This window comes from Lissotriton vulgaris, unplaced genomic scaffold (genome assembly GCF_964263255.1).
Source record: "Lissotriton vulgaris unplaced genomic scaffold, aLisVul1.2 SCAFFOLD_789, whole genome shotgun sequence".
Taxonomy (NCBI): Eukaryota; Metazoa; Chordata; class Amphibia; order Caudata; family Salamandridae; genus Lissotriton; species Lissotriton vulgaris.
Genome location: NW_028242002.1, coordinates 25,739 through 42,220, shown reverse-complemented (window position 1 = coordinate 42,220; position 16,482 = coordinate 25,739). Strand labels below are relative to the sequence as shown.

The 16,482-nt window shown below is 48.5% G+C and overlaps 1 protein-coding gene across 1 annotated transcript in view; it reads right to left on the bottom strand.

Annotated features, from left to right (window-relative positions):
- LOC147669098 (laminin subunit alpha-1-like) overlaps positions 1 to 16,482 on the bottom strand; it is a 213,595-nt gene that overhangs the window by 176,278 nt on the left and 20,835 nt on the right. The window contains exon 5 of the mRNA XM_086948228.1: positions 669 to 767. Coding sequence (XP_086804354.1) covers positions 669 to 767 — 99 coding nt within the window. The remainder of the gene's footprint in view (positions 1 to 668; positions 768 to 16,482) is intronic.

Genomic DNA, 16,482 nt, shown 5'->3' with positions numbered 1-16,482 from the left:
TTCCCGGCACGTAAGCTGCTGGCTACACTGAAAGGAAATGAGCCACCATGGCATAGAGGCAAGACCCAGCTATGTGACATGCTTGAGCCTTGAGGGGATGGCTTTCCCAAGCAGCATGAGAATCTACTACACTGTTGGCCTAAACCACACCTGAGAAGCCTCTCTACAAAATCTGCATCAACAAGAGGGCTGAAGATGTGCCAAAGAAAATGAAAGACTGCATCTGCTGGTGAGCCTATATATAGCTCAGCAACCTGCCCACTGTACTCCCGCACTACAGAAAGAAAAGCACCTGGACAAATGATACTTGAAGAGGGTAAGACCTTCACTAGATAAGAGCTTCTTCGAGATTCAACACAACCCATTATTTGTAACTTTAGTAGGATGTGGAATAAGATTAGATAGGCAGGAGGGAGTACAAGGTGAAAGGGAGCAGCAATGTCAAGCTGTGACTGTTGAATATACATTTATTGTGTTGTTAAAAGAGATACAACAAGAACATAATAGATTTCTAGGTGGTAGGTCTCTGCACATGTTAGATCAGAAGTCTTTTCTACAATTTCTTAATAGGAGTACATATTAATAAATGCAATAATTTAAATCTCAAACAGCATAAATGTTAGTGTACTTGGCACACGCCTAACTTAAAGATAGTATACAATAAGTACCTTTTTGTATAGTTTAGAAGCCTCGTCAGTAACGCCAGCAAGAATTTCTTTATTCTTCACCAAGGAATAGGATGCATTAACTTTTGAAGATAAGGACTCCTTGAGAAAGTAAGAGACATTCTCAAATAAGAAACTCATTGTTTTGAGACACGCACAGACTATTATACTCACTGTCACAGACAAACAAACGCAGATTTTTATTGAGCTAACTTACAGACAGCCATTTTTCCTTCCTTTAGAAAGTCTGGTGTTTTTGTGTGTCAATTTTTCAGAATACCAAGTGTACATGTGTGCAAATATACAATCTGTTAATAAATACAGTATGCCATGCACGTTTTTCACTCACTGATATACACTATTCTCGTTTGAGTTGAAATGGCTTAAAGAACAAGAAACTTACCTTCAGTAATGCCTTATCTGGTAGAGACTCATTCTAGCCACAGATTCCTTACCTTAGAATTATTCCTAGGCGTCAGACTGGATCTGGAACTTTTTTGTGAGCATATACACTGCACACAGGTAGGTGACATAGCTCAGCTCCGCTTTTCATGATTTTTTACGCCATTAATGTGGAGGCACGAAGAACACTGACCACTAGTGTGGAAAACTAGGGACATAAAGGGGAACAGACCTGCCCCTAGAAATCCGTTCCCAGTGCAGGAAGGATGGGTGGGTCAGTAAGGAATCTGTAGCTAGATCAGATAAGGCATTATAGAAGGTAAACATGTTCATCTGATAGAGACTTCTAGCCACAGATTTCTTACCTTAGAATACCTCCCCAGAGGTGGGTCTGAGAAACCGTTTCAGACTAAAAAGTCCTGAAGCACTGAATGAGCAAAGTGCATGTTCCGATGGACCAGACTGTCCAGGCAGTAGTGCTTGGTAAACATGTGCAGAAAAGCCCACGCTGCTGTCTGGCAGATGTCCACGACTATAACTCTAATACAGTGGTCGCATCCTTGGCTGTGGAGAATGCAAGTCGTCAGAGGGTTGCTTCTTCACCAGTGCGTAGCAGACTTTAATGCAGAGCACAATCCACTGGGAGAAGGTCCGTTTTTGCATGACCTTTCCTTTCTTTGATCCAACATACCCCACGAAACGTTGTTCATCCACCCAGAACTCTTTCGTATGGTCAATTAGGAACAACAACACACTTTTTGGGTACAGTCGGTGGATTCGCTCCTCTTCTTTAGAGGGATTTGGTGGAGCTAAAAAGGTGATAGACTTACCCAGACGAAAGGGAATGACAACTTTTGACAGGAAGGAAGCTCTAGTGCGAAGAACCAGCTTTTCAGGGAAGATGTTTAGGTATGAAGGCTTAAATGACAAAGTCTGAAGCTCAATGACACTCCAGACAGATGCTTCCACCACTAGGAAGCCCATCTTGATGGTAAGTAGCCTAAAAGGACAGTTGTGCAATGATTCAAATAGAGCGCACATCAGATAGGTGAGTACTAGATTAAGACCCCACTGAGGTGTGATGAAGGGTGAAGGTGGAAAAATATGTTGCAGACCTTTTCAAAAACCTATTTACAACTAGGGATTTGAACAGAGAAGGTTCATCAGGAAACCTCAGCAAGGCTGAGAAGCCAGAAAGATAGCCCTTTTAAGTACCCAAAGCAGAGCCCTGATGGTCAATAGAAACATTAAACAGAAGAACCTAAGAGAGGTCAGCCTGTTTCTCTATACAACATGCAACAAATTTGCCCCAACAGCAGGCTTATACTGTTTTGGCAGAAGGACACCTGGCTGCAAAATTAACATTGCAGACTTTGGGCAAAATGTCAAAAGCTTTAAATCTGCATGCCTGAAGGCGGAGCGTTGACAGGTTCGGGTGGAGAACCCGCTCCTAATGCAGTGACAAAAGATCCTCCCGAACAGGGAGCCTGATCGAAGGACCAATGGTCATGCTGAATAACTAAGGATACTAATTGCTCCAAGCCCCACCTGGAGCTGAAGGAAACTGGCTTTTTTTGCAGTCATCCTCTCACTTTTTGCCCCCCTCTTCAGCTACTAGAGGCTTATTTTCGACTTTGATAGTGCACCGAGGCCTCCTAACCAGACCTCACTGCTAGGGATCCTTCCCTAAAACAAGGTGTTGTCTAATTGTGCTACATTCTTAGCACTTGAGTATTTCCATAGTAAATGGTATGCCAGGTACCTAGAGCATGAATGCTAAAAAGAGTCTAAAGGGTTGCAGCATATCTTATGCCACTCCAAGGGAACAACACACAAAATCCAGACATGCTGCCATTGCAGGCTGTGTGACATGGTGCAAACCATGAGCGAAAACAAGACATGACACACTCCTGTGTGTCATGTCAAAGTTACTGCATCTAACATATGTAAGTCACCCCTACAGGAGGCCTTTGAGTTCAAAGCCAGGGTGCACTATATTTTGTCTGAGGACAAACCTGCATGATCAGATATGGCACTGTAATGTCCAGTTCTATTACTGGATATTGCAAGTGAGCAGTGAAACCATCTTAATGTACGTACTGGTCATTGGTCAAAACGAGTACCCCAGGTACATAACGGCTCCATTGCAACATATGCTGTTTGGTATCAAACATCTAGTATTAATAAATCCACACTGATTCCAGTGATGGAATTATTAATACATGCATACAGAAGGTAGCTCTAGTGTGCTGGCAGACTGGTCCAGTCCAGCCTGCCACCATAGAGGAGTTTCGAGTTTCTGACCCTCAGGGGTGAGAGTCCACTCTCTCAGGAGGGGAACAATGCCTGCTCTGGAGGGAGGTTTTTTACACCTCCTCCAGGAAGACTGGTAAATTAGCATTATAAAGCAGTGTCCACCCTCAGGCTAGTTCCACCCTTAAGTGTACAACCGGATGTGGATACGAAATTTAAAAGTCAGCCATCTTGGTGATGGGAGAATTAGGAACTCTGGGACAGAGTTATGCCCACTTCCCACAGGATGTGCTCATATTGGGCATAGTGACCCCAGGGGTAAGTACTCCATTGGCTGATCTCACACTCAAACCCTTCCTTGAAGTCCTGCGTGCGAAACTACAACCAACGCTTACATACGGGAGTGAATCTCTTCATGGGAAGGATGCTGCACTGCTGGACACAGTCATAGCCAACTCCTATAGGGCTATTTTTAATCTTCCTAAATATGTCTCTCCTGCTCAGATTCGATTAGAATTCGGAATCCTTAAACAAACATTAGAAAGGCGGAGTGCGTATGTAGGCAGCTGGAGCAAGATTCGCAATGCAGAGGCTAACTCCCTAAATGCTAACGTATGGGAAGAGATACTCCGGCATCGTAATTCGTTGCCTAGAGACTACTTATTTGAATCAATTGAAGTTCTAAGTTTGACTGACATCTGGGAAACGTCTATAGATCTCCAGTCCTTCAAATAATTAGCCAAAAAATCAGCACGTATTATCTCAGCGATTGAAGACAAGAAGGACTTAGCAAACAGAGCGCATGGATGGACAACCCTGGGTGACTATGGTAAAATACAGCCATAAGCATACCTCAATACCGGGATGAAAATAAAAGTCAAAGAAAAGTTTCTAAAATTACGCCTTGATGTAATCCCGATACTGCCACACCTGCCCCCCTGGGAGAGAACACACTCTTCGCAACAGTGTCGCCTGTGTAAGTCCGGTAAGGAGGACATTGTTCATGTGATTTGTATATGCCCTAGACTAAGGGATTTGAGGTATATCCTTTTGCTACCATCCTTTAAATCGCATGCTGTTCGGACCTGCAGGGAGGCAGTCAAACTGTGCTTCACAACCAGTAACATCAAACTGAATTGCCAGGGTGTGAAGTTCTATGACTTAATAAGAAAAAGACTTAATAGCGTTTGAAAAACTTTATCAGGCCCTGAGGATAACCTTGAACTGATCCCAGTAAATCTTGTACCTTTTAAGTTTTAATTATTAACTCTTTTTAATGTTCCTATTGGTGTTTTATATTTTTGTAAAGATTTTAATTAATCATGTACAAAATAAACATTACTTACTTACTTACTTACTTCCAATGGCCAGCGGTAGTTGGAAAATTTTACAAATAGTTAGGCACTTGCAGAACATAAAAGTTAAATCACTTCCTAAAGTACTACAGACATGCTTAAATTTGCATTACAGAGTTGATTAGGACTCATTCTATTTATAGGTATATATATAGGTATATTTTATTTATATAGAATGTGCACCAATCACCCTTGCAATGCATATATACATTTATTTACAATAAATAAACATAAAAGAAAAAAAAATCCTTTCCTTGACAAGCTGATCCTCCAGTCTCATGCTGCCAGGAACTGTGTGCATGCTGCGTATTAGTATTCCAGCCAATCCAAGCACTGATGCCTTGCTGCTTTAATTCCAAACAGCATAAGGGCACTGACAGGATTGGCTGGGTCAGGGAAACACAACGTTCCATCGGAGACTGATGGGTCTGTGTTGAAGCTCTTTCAGCTCCCACGTAGAGTTTATTATGGAAATCAGAACTGCGCATGTCAGGCTGGTCACGGCAAAAACATGGCTAACCTGACATGCGCAGTTCTTTAAAACAGCCTCAGTCAGCCACTGCATTGCTCCATGGTACCGCCCCTAAAGGAACCAAATGCTTCAGGATAAGGAGTCTGGGGTGTAGTGGCTCGCAGTGGAGGTTAATGCCCCCATGCTCATATGGATAGCAGCCCCTGCTCCTGGCTTCTACATGACACTACCCTAAATCTAGTATCTAGGAAATCAAATCCCTGACAACGTACTAAGAAGAAGCAAACTGAAGAGCCACAAAGAGCAAGGACAGTAGAGAGGCAAATGACTTGGCACCAACTCTGCCTGTCTGCTGTTACAACAAAGTGCACAAAACTATTCTCGGCCTGCAGCTGGAGTAGCGGAGCTGCTTCCCTGCATCCTGCAGGTACTCCAAAAGAACTGTGAGGACTCCAGAACACTGCAAATACAGCACCGGAAAGAACCACATCACTTGTACCCCTTAGCCTGAGTTGAAGTGGGCCAACAGTGCCAGCGTAGTCCCCTGACCGCCAGAGACAAAACCCACCTTGGGTTTGCCCAAAGTGACTCCCCAATGACACCTGCACCCTCTTTGTGCAAGCCCCTTATACGGTTGCAGAGAACCTGATCCTATCAAAACACCTCTGCACCCGGCTGACCTGACCTGAGGAGAAGAGGACCAAAGGTGTCCTCACACCACCAATCATGGTAAGACCTAAGCCCCCTTGTTGGTTCAGCCTGACTGGTCTCCCAGTCCTGGCATGCAGCCTCTTTGCAACCGGATCACTACCCATTAAAGTGAATAAGACACAAAACATCGTAACACACCTCTGCCCCCGGATGCCCCAAAGTCTCCCAAGGTGACCTGTTGGTCCGCAAGTCACTTTGAAGTGTCCGAATACAATACATCTTTTTCCCTAATAGGATAACATTGGGCACCCAATGCTGAAAATCACTTCTGCACCCTGCGCTCCAGTGCTACCTGAGGTGACCTATTGGTGCTGCTCTAGACCTTGCCCCTTACTTACTTTAGGTCCAGGAGATTGGTCCCATAACTAGCTGTGAAGTGCCAGAATGCAAAGCATGTTTTTCCCCATAGGATAACATTGGGCACCTGATGCTGAAAAGCGCCTCTGCATCCCGCAGTCCCGCTGCTGCCAGAGATGACCTGTTGGTGCTGCCTTGAATCTTGTCCTATACTTACCTTAAGTCCAGGAGATTTGTCCCGTAAGTCGCTGTGAAGTACATGTATGTAGTGCATGTCTTTTCTCCATAGGATAATATTACCACGTCAGAAATTGTAGTGTCCATTTTTAAAAACTGTAAAAATTCATACCCCAAAAAGTACGCTCCCTGATTGTGATGATCTTAGTATCCAAATTCATATAAAAGTATGAGTTATTTTATAATAAATTGATGTTGTATTTCTTTATTGAGTGTGTGTCTCTCTGCCTTTGTGTGTGCAATAATTGCTTAGCACAATCCTTTGATATGCCTAACTGCTCATCCGCACTCCCAAAAAAGAGATCATTTGGAGTGTCATTTGTGCCTCTTTAATTCCTTTGGGGTTTGCCTGGACTCTTCACACAGTGAATCTCTTCTTGGTTTACTTACATAACGAACCAGCTTCCCACAGGAGCCTCATGGATGACTTGGGCCCAGTTGTTCCTGATCTTCTTGAGAACTCTGGACAGGAAAGGCGTACAGGAGGCATATGCTCTTCTCAAGATGAAAAGCGCCTCCAAGCGAGAGTTGCCTTGGATACTCCAGCATGCCAAACCACTGACATTGTGCATTCTTGGGGGTGGCAAACCGATCGAACCAAGGCTGTCCCCACTGCTGACAGAAAGCTTGCAACTTCTCTGGATGATGAAGCCAATCATGATCCAATAGACATCTTCAGCTAAGTTCATCTGCCCTGGTGTTCAGAGAGCCTGCCATGTGTTGAACCACCAGGAATGTGCCCTGACGTTCCAGCAATATCAAAAGATGCAGGGCCTCTTGACAAAGGGTCCATGACCCCACCCCTCCCTGTTTGTTGCAGTACCACATGGCAGTGGTGTTGTACATGAATACCTACACTAGCCTTCCCATGGTGGAGGGTAGAAAGGCTTTCAATGCCAGCCGGATACCAGAAACCAGAGGCTTCTGATATCCACCTCTCCCAGATGGCCACCCAACTCAGGAGCAAAGCATCTGAAACTATTGCCAGATCTGGATGCGGAAGGGAGAGGGTTTTGCCGCTGACTCAATAGCAGTTCGTTAATCACTACTGCAGATCTTTTGTAGTTTCCTCAGAGATTTGGATCATGCCAGAGAGATTCCTCTGAGACTGCCCCCACTGGATGCCAGAGAGATTCCTCTCATGCTGCCCCCACTGGAACTTCTGGTCCCACAGCACAGCCCCCATATGCGAGTGAGCATATGTCACAAGCAGAATGCAGGAGACCAAGAGGCCCAGCAGCCCCAAAGGCAGTCTCACTGAAACCCCGGATAGAGGCTGAAACAATGGTATCATAACATGAGTATCTTGGACTTGCTGTTCAGGAGGATAAACCTGAAACTGCAAAGTGACCAGAACAGCTCAGATGAAAGGGAGAGTCTCAGAGGGAGTCATGAGTGAGTTCAGTACATTGATAGTGACCACCAGGTATCACACGAGTTCCACTGTAGTCTGGAGGTGGGATATGACTGCCTGGACTCAGCCCGCCACAGGTGAGCTGTAACCACTGCCATCTCCTTGCTGAACACCCGAGGGCTGAAAGAGAGCAGGCAAACTGAAAGTGCTTGTGGACCACCCTGAACTGCAAGTAACACCTGTGAGCAGGAAGGATGGGGATGTGAAAATATGCATCTTGCAAGTCCAAGGCTGTCCAGTCTCCTGGGTCCAGGACAGACTGAACTTGAGTGAGCGTGAGCATTTTGAATTTCTCATTTTTGAGGAAGAAATTGAGAGGGCACAGGTCTAGAATAGGATGAAGGCCTCCGTCTTTTTTGGGCACCAGAAAGTAGTGGGAATTACAACCATTAGGTATGTGAGAAGTTGGCCCGATAAGCAGCGTTCGCTATTCTAGCGACCACTATGTATCGTTCCAAATGACCCTTATGGTGATTGGTTGTAAGTCAACCTTAGACCAGCTATCCTAGTAGCGTGGATACGAGCAGTCTTCGGGCTAAACTCTAGAGGGCGTGTTAAGCCAGCTGTAATACCATCACATACCCCTTGAACACCAAGTGAAAGGACACCACACAAGTGTTATGAAAATAAACAGGATATTTATTAGAATCACAACAGCCCTGTACTCTTTATGAGGACAGGGTACTAAGCACAGAACAAAAGCTCTTAGAAAATACTTCAAGTGCACAATTTAAAACAAGTGCCCGAGGGCACGGAAAGTTTAGTGGTCTCGGGCGGACCCGATAAGGCAAGTCGGAAGCGAGGGACTCGGGACCCTAGAGTAAGGAGGCTATGCAGGCACCGAAATGCCGAAGTTACCTAGCCACGAGGGCTGCGGCTGCACAAGTCTTACAGGCGTCGGGGGTCTTCGCTGACGAGCCAGGAGCCGGAAGAAAAGGAGTTGCTGGCCGGCGACCAGTGATGAATAGTTCGTAGAGATCCAAGCCTGGATCAGTGATCGTTGATACCTGAAAGCAGAGGGGACCAAGTTCGTACTACTAGCCAGTAGTCAGAGGGTACCAGGAAGGCACCGGTTGGGCGTCACCTCGACTAGGTGAGTGGGCGACGCTAGGCTCTGCAGTCTCACGGACCAGGAGGCGTTGTCGGCGACCAGGATGGAGGTGCGAGCTGTCCCACGAAGGTTGATGCTGTCGGCGTCGCTGGGCCCAGGATTGGGGCAACAAGCCTTGGCAGATCTCAGGGCCACGTGGTGGGCCTAAGATGGCGTCTTGAGTGGACCAGGAGGGTCCGGGGTGCTCCTCTCGAAAAAGGGAGCAAGGGCCGATCTGGAGCAACCAGACCAGCAGCGTTGGTTGTCGGATGTCGTCAAAGAAGGGCACAAGCCAGCGGCTAGTGACCAAACAACGTGCTGAGCAGCGAGCAGAAGGGCCCCACGCAGATCGTGGAGATGCTGGGAGACTGCACTTCGGTGCTGGAGCTACTCAGGGTCGGGGCTTCTCGGACCCCAGAGCACTCACCAGAGAATTGCTTCGATGGTCGTGCTGATTAAGAAAGCGTGCAGGTTTTGATGATGGCCGGTCCCTCGAGGTCTCGTCACACCCACTGATCTCAGCTGAGCTGACGACCTGGGTAGAGGTCAGAGGTGCCAGGGAAGCCGGTTCTCGTCGAGCTGGGCCGTCGGATCCTTGAGGAAGGACTTGCAGCAAACCGCAGAGTTCTTAGATGGTGCCTGCGGATGCAGGGTGACTACTCCTTAGCCACAAGGGAGAAATCTTGAGAAGAGTCTCGAAGTCCTTTCGTAGAAAGTATTCTTGATTCAAAGATGATCTAATTTGGAAGGGTCCCCGCTCCGGTCTTTATCCTAAAGAAAGGGGTGGGTACATGACTAGGTCCTGCCCTAAGGGTGGGACCAGGAAGGGGGGTAGTTACACCCCTCTCCCCCTGCTGGACTTTCCCCAGGTTAGGGGCTGCGCGCCCCTGGAACTGGTTCTAGCCGGCAGATGCGTAGTGAGCACCGGGGTGCCACTCCGCAGTCACCTTCCCGCAAAGCCCTACCTACCCAGAATACACAAACCCTGTCTGGGACGGTGCGAACACCGCCCTTGACAGGAAACCCTTTGTCCAACTCTCCTCGCTGGAAGGACTCCCAGCAGCAGGAGGTCAGACTCGTGTCTGTGGTGGCAGTGTCCATTTTGTGGAGCTGAGGCTTCAGTTAACTTTAACCGGGGTTCACAGTTACGTACATGTCGTGTCCCTCTAGAAGGGCGGAAGGCTAACCTCGTCGCCAGAGTTGGTGAGGGGGCAGCATCCTGATTCGTATGACACCTTACTCGACATGTCTTGATAACGCGATACCGAAGTTACCAATATGATACGCGTTATCATGGAACAGCCATTGGGTCTTGGTTCCGCAAGCTGCAACTGGGCTCGGCTCGTGCCAGAGCCCAATTCACACGGTTCCATGCACTCTGCCTTCAGGATTGTCAAGGCCTGCCATAGGAGTGACTGATAGGAACTCGGGTGTCCATTTTAAGGTTAGGTATAGGGATACTATACCTACAGCAACGGGCGAGTACGCCACGTGGCCCCAGCTGTCGTGCAGCCAGTTGTGTCAGATTTCGATGGCCATCCAGGGGTGGCATAATACATGCTTCAGCCCCTGGTAGGCCCTGGGTACACCGATGCCCTGAGTTACAGGGTCTGACAGGGTGGCCCAGTTCCAATTGGGTAATGCACCTAAGGTACACATATCAATTTAGCGAGAGAACAGCTAGGCTGGGGGTCTGATTGGCAGACCCACAGCCCAAGAAAGTCGTAAACCAGTGAAACAAAAGCAAAAAGTCCGGGTGATCATAGGATTGCAGACCCTACTCTCCTACATGACCCCCCCCCCCCCAAACGTTGGGACAATAAGCTAACCTTGACCAGGTGAGTCTTCTTGTTCTAAGTGGAAATACCTGGAGAGCCCCTCTGCATTGCCATGATCAGTGCCAGGTCTATGCTCCACTGTGAAGTCCATCCCCTGTAGGGAAATGGACCACCTAAGCAGTTTGGGGTTTTCACCCTTCATCTGATTTAGCCATAGGAGGGGCTTATGGTCGGTCTGAATCTTGAAATGAGTGCCAAACAAGTATGGTCTCAGTTTCTTCAGGGCCCACACCACAGCGAAGGCCTCCCTCTCTATAGCTGACCAATTTTTCTCTCTGGGGGTCAGCCGTCTGCTTATAAAAGCAATGGGCTGGTCATTACCATCAAAATTCAGTTGAGATAGAACAGCTCCCACACCCAACTCAGAAGCATCTGTTTGGACAATGAATGGTTTGGAGTAGTCTGGACTCTTGAGGATAGGTGCCGTGCACATGGCCTGTTTTAGGTCATCGAATGCTTTTTGACAGCTCGCTGTCCACTGAACCTTTTTTGGCATTTTCTTACTCGTCAGTTCATTGAGCGGAGTCACAATCGATCCGTAATTCCTGACGAACTTCCGGTAGTAACCAGTCAGGCCCAAGAAAGCTCGAACCTGAGTCTGGGTGGTTGGAGGAGCCCAGTCCCTGATTGACTGTATCTTGCTCTCCAGTGGCTGAACTTGGCCTCCACCGACGAGGTGGCCCAAGTATACAACCTGTGTCTGCCCTATCTGGCACTTGGTAGCCTTAATAGTGAGACCTGCTGCTTGCAGAGCCTCTAACACTTTCCGCAGGTAGACCAGGTGATCCTCCCAGGTGGAGCTAAAGACAGCAATATCGTCAAGATACGCCGCACAGAAGTCATCCAGCCCAGTGAGAACGTGATTCACCAACCGTTGGAAGGTGGCAGGTGCATTTTTCAAACCAAAGGGCATCACCACGAACTGATAATGCCCACCAGGGGTAGAAAATGCGGTCTTAGGCTTGGCGTCCTCAGCTAACCTGATTTGCCAATACCCAGCTGTCAGGTCAAACGTACTTAAGTAGTTGGCCGAAGCCAATCTATCGATAAGCTCGTCTGCCCTTGGTATTGGGTGGGCGTCAGTCTTAGTGACTGCATTGAGACCCCTGTAGTCTACGCAGAACCTCATCTCTTTCTTACCGCCCGGGGTGTGAGGTTTCGGCACTAGAACTACGGGACTAGCCCAAGGGCTATCCGAGGGTTCAATGACTCCCAGCTCCAACATTTTCTGCACTTCACTCTTGATGCAGTCTCTAACGTGATCAGACTGCCTGTAGATTTTACTCTTGACGGGCAAGCTGTCACCAGTGTCAACCTCATGGGTGCACCAATTGGTCTGACTGGGTGTTAGAGAGAACATATGTCGGAAGGATTGAAGAACCTGTTTACAATCCTCCTGTTGATGTTCGGAGAGGCTGCCACAAAAGACAACACCATCTACCGACCCATCGTCAGGGTTCTGAGTGAGCAGGTCGGGGAGAGGGTCACTCTCCTCCTCCTGTCCCTCATCTATGGCCATGAGCAAACTCATGTCCTTCCTGTCGACATATGCCTTGAGCCTGTTGACATGGAGCACCCTGTGGGGGCTCCAGGGAGTTCCCAGGTCTACCAGGTAGGTGACCTCTCCCTTCTTCTCCAGGATGGTGTAGGGCCCGGACCATTTGTCCTTGAGTGCTGCTGGGGCCACTGGCTCCAACACCCACACCTTCTGTCCGGGCTGGTAAACAGTCAAGACAGCCTTTTGGTCATGTCAAGCTTTTTGGAGTTCTTGGCTGGCCTTAAGGTTTTCGGATGCCTTCTCCATGTATTCAGCCATCCGAGAGCGGAGACCAAGCACATAGTCCACTATGTTGGTTGCAGGCTTTTTGAGAGGTCTCTCCCATCCTTCCTTCACCAAACACAGGGGTCCTCTTACAGGATGCCCGTACAAAAGTTCAAAAGGGCTGTAGCCAACCCCCTTCTGTGGGACTTCTCTGTAAGCGAATAAAAGGCAGGGGATCAGGACGTCCCATCTACGCCAAAGCTTTTCAGGTAGTCCATGAATCATCCCTTTTAGGGTCCTGTTGAATCTCTCAACAAGCCCATTGCATTGTGGATGATAGGGTGTAGTGAACTTGTAGTTGACACCACATTCCTTCCACATAGCAGTTAAGTAGCTCGACAGAAAGTTTGCACCTCTGTCGGAGACGACCTCCTTAGGGAAGCCCACTCTGGAGAATACTCCAACTAGGGCTCTTGCCACAACAGGCGCTGTAGTGGTCCTAAGGGGAATAGCTTCAGGATACCTGGTGGCATGATCCACTACCACCAGTATAAACTTGTGCCCTGATGCTGTTGGTGGTTCCATGGGACCGACGATGTCAATCCCCACCCGTTCAAAGGGCACCCCCACCACAGGCATTGGTATAAGGGGGGCCTTTGTCGTGCCACCTGACTTACCACTGGCTTGGCAAGTGACACAGGAGCGGCAAAACTCCTTGGTATCTTCTTTCATGTGAGGCCAGTGAAAGTGCGAGACAAGCCTGTCCCACGTCTTCGTCTGGCCTAAGTGTCCTGCTAAGGGAATCTCGTGGGCCATGGTAAGGAGGAAACCACGCTGAGACAAGGGGACGACCAGCCTCCTGGTCAAGCCAGGCTTGGGGTCTCTTGCCTCAGTGTACAGGAGTCCATCTTCCCAGTATACCTTGTGGGTACCTGTGGCGTTCCCAGCAGCCTCAGCAGCAGCCTGCTGTCTGAGGGGTTCAAGAGAAGGGCAGTCTAACTGGTCCTTCCCCAGGTCCTCTCGTGTGGGTCCCCCTGAGCCCAGAAACTCAACTTGATCAAGTTTGAGTTCTTTAGGTTCAGTTTCCCGCAATTCCTGGAGGTCAGCCTCCTCTGAGACCTGATCCTCGACCTGGGGCAAGGGGGAAGGCGAAGCCTTAACCCGACTGCTCTTCTTCTTGGGTGGTGTCTGGTCCGTTGTTCCAGGATCCAGCACCTGTTCAGTGGGGCATCGTCTGACCTGTGACCTGGTCACAGCAAACAGGTGTGCTGGCAAGCCTAACATCTCCATGTGAGTCCGTTGCTCCACTTCTGACCATTGTGATGACTCCAAATCATTGCCCAACAAACAATCCACTGGGAGGTCTGAACTAACAACAACCTTTTTCTGGCCATTTACCCCTCCCCAGGAGAAAGCAACAATCGCCATACTATGACTGGTAGTGACGTTGCTGGCATTGGTCACCAGGAAATCCGTACCTGGCATGATCTGTCCAGGGTCCACAAAGTTAGGCGTCACCATGGTGACGCTGGCACAAGTGTCCCTATAGGCCTGAGCCATTCTTCCATTTATTAAAGGCGTCTGTCGGTATTTGCCCAAAGTATTGGGACTGACATCAGGGGATATATCCACATCCCCTGTACAGACAAGGACAGCCTGAGTGAGCGTACCAGCTAAGCTGTCACATCCCTCAGAACCCAAGGTTAACCCAACTAGTCCCTTGGGAGGCGCACTACTACTGCTGGCTTTACTAGGGGGTACAGGTGCCTTAGGGGCTGCAGTAGCAGGAGTCTGCCCTCCTTTCTTGGTGCACTCACTAAACCAGTGAGTTTTACTTTTACAGTATTGGCACCATCTTTTCGATTGGCCTTCTTGATTCTTCTTTTTCTGGGAAGCCTGACCCCCCCACCCCCCTCTTTGGGTTGACCTGTCGAAGACTTCTGGTCAGTTTGTTCCCCTTTCGAATCTTTACCCTTCTGGTCTGCTTTCTTCTGACCACCCTGGTTCTGGCCCTGTTTTTGCTTAACCCTTGTTCTGACCCATCTGTCTGCCTTGTTTCCCAATTCTTGGGGAGAGGTCAGATCCGAGTCGACAAGGTGCTGATGCAACAACTGGTTCTGACAATTGTTTAAAATCTGTTCTCGCATGATCAAATTATACAATCCTGTGTAATCAGTAACCTTACTGCCCAGCAACCAGCCCTCCAAAGCCTTAGTGGCACAATCAACGAAATCAGACCAGTCCTGAGACTGAGTTTTCTGGGTATCCCTGAACAGCAACCTGTACTGCTCAATGGTTAGGCCGAACCCATCAATCAGTGTGTTCTTCAGGATCTGGTAATTTTTAGCGTCCTCGACTCTAGTAGTGAGGAGCTTATCTCTACCTTTACCGTCAAAGGAGAGCCACAAGATAGCTGCCCACTGACTCTGGGGGATGCACTGTACAGTGCAGGCCCGCTCCAAAGCAGTAATCCATTTGTGGATGTCGTCCCCTTGCTTAAAGGGGGGCACTATCTTATTCAGGTGCTTAGTGTCTAAACTCCTGGGTTCCCGTGGGGGAATGCTGCCACCAGTGGGAATTGTCCCACTCAACTCTTGCTCTCGAGCAAAGGCGAGTCTCTCTTTGGCTAGGGCAAGTTCTTCCCTCTCGATCCGCAGATTGACTTCCCTCTCCTTTGCTTCGTACATTCTCCTCTGAGGTGATGTCATCCCTCTTCGAGCAGAACCTCGAGAGCCATTGGTTCGAGCGGATCTGTTAGAGCCTCTCGACAGAGACCTAACTCGTCCGTTCCCAATGTTAAGCTGGCCCGAGAGAGGGCCCAGGGGTCCCCTAGTACCAATCTCGTGCCGGCTTAAGTTGTCCTGAGTTAGCTGACTAACTATGACTGGACCTTCGTCTGTCTCGTCCCCAGATGTCTCTGGTTCCTCGTCCTCCTCTTCGCCCTCGGCGGAGAGATGGATACGGTCAGGGTCACCTCGGGTTCCCTCGAGGGGAGGCATCTCCATTTCTGGATGAGAAGGGTCAGTGTTACCCGCCCTCCTAGCATCATAAGTCTCCAAGAGACCAATCAGAAACGGAATGGTAGGGTTTGCACCCTGTTTTAACTTCCGAGATGCACAGATCTGTCGCATCTCGTGGAAGCTAAGTGCAGCATATCTGGAGGTGACCTGTGGAGGGTCGACTGACACAAGGGGAGACTCAGAGTTTCCTCCTTTGTCCGACATGCTGCTTCTAGTGTGGTGTAAGTGATGCACCTACCTACACTATGGGTTTACCTACTGATCCCTTGCTAAGAGTTGTAGCCAAGGTGTGCTAAGCCTTGAGGAGCTGCAACAGCTGGTTCAGTAGAACTCAGAGTATTCTAAGCTAAGTTATATGTACCTGAATGGCGCCTAACTTTACCTTCTCTGGCCTTTTAGTCTATCGCCCCCCTAATTCTAAAACATCTCACTTACCCCTATTTTTAGACTATGTCCTGCAAGCGACATCGCGCTACGCTAACTTTACCCTACTCGGGGATTTTAATCTCCATGTGGATAATCCTCTGGAGTCCATCTCCTCTAATTTTCTAGCGACCTTATCAGACGGAGGTTTAAACCAACTTATCAGTAATCCTACACACAAGGCTGGCCACACTCTTGACCTAATCTGTACCAACCTGGACGGACTAGTCATAAGTGACCCCTTCCCGGTGGTCTGGTCCGATCACTTCTTTATCCCATTCTCGTTTTCCCTACACCGCCAGGATCGTCATATACGCCCGGCTAAACTACAGGGAAGAAATTGGAGTAAGATCACCCCTGATAGCCTTGCTGCCCTTCTTCCCCCTTTCCATCCTGAGGATTCGATCCCTGACTTAGATGCCAGATTGACTCATTTTAACAGCTGGATTTCCTCTTCCATTGATCTTCTCGCCCCTCTTAGGCCCATCAAAACATACCGCTCTGCCCCTTCTGCCCCTTGGTACTCCGATGATCTTAGAAAAT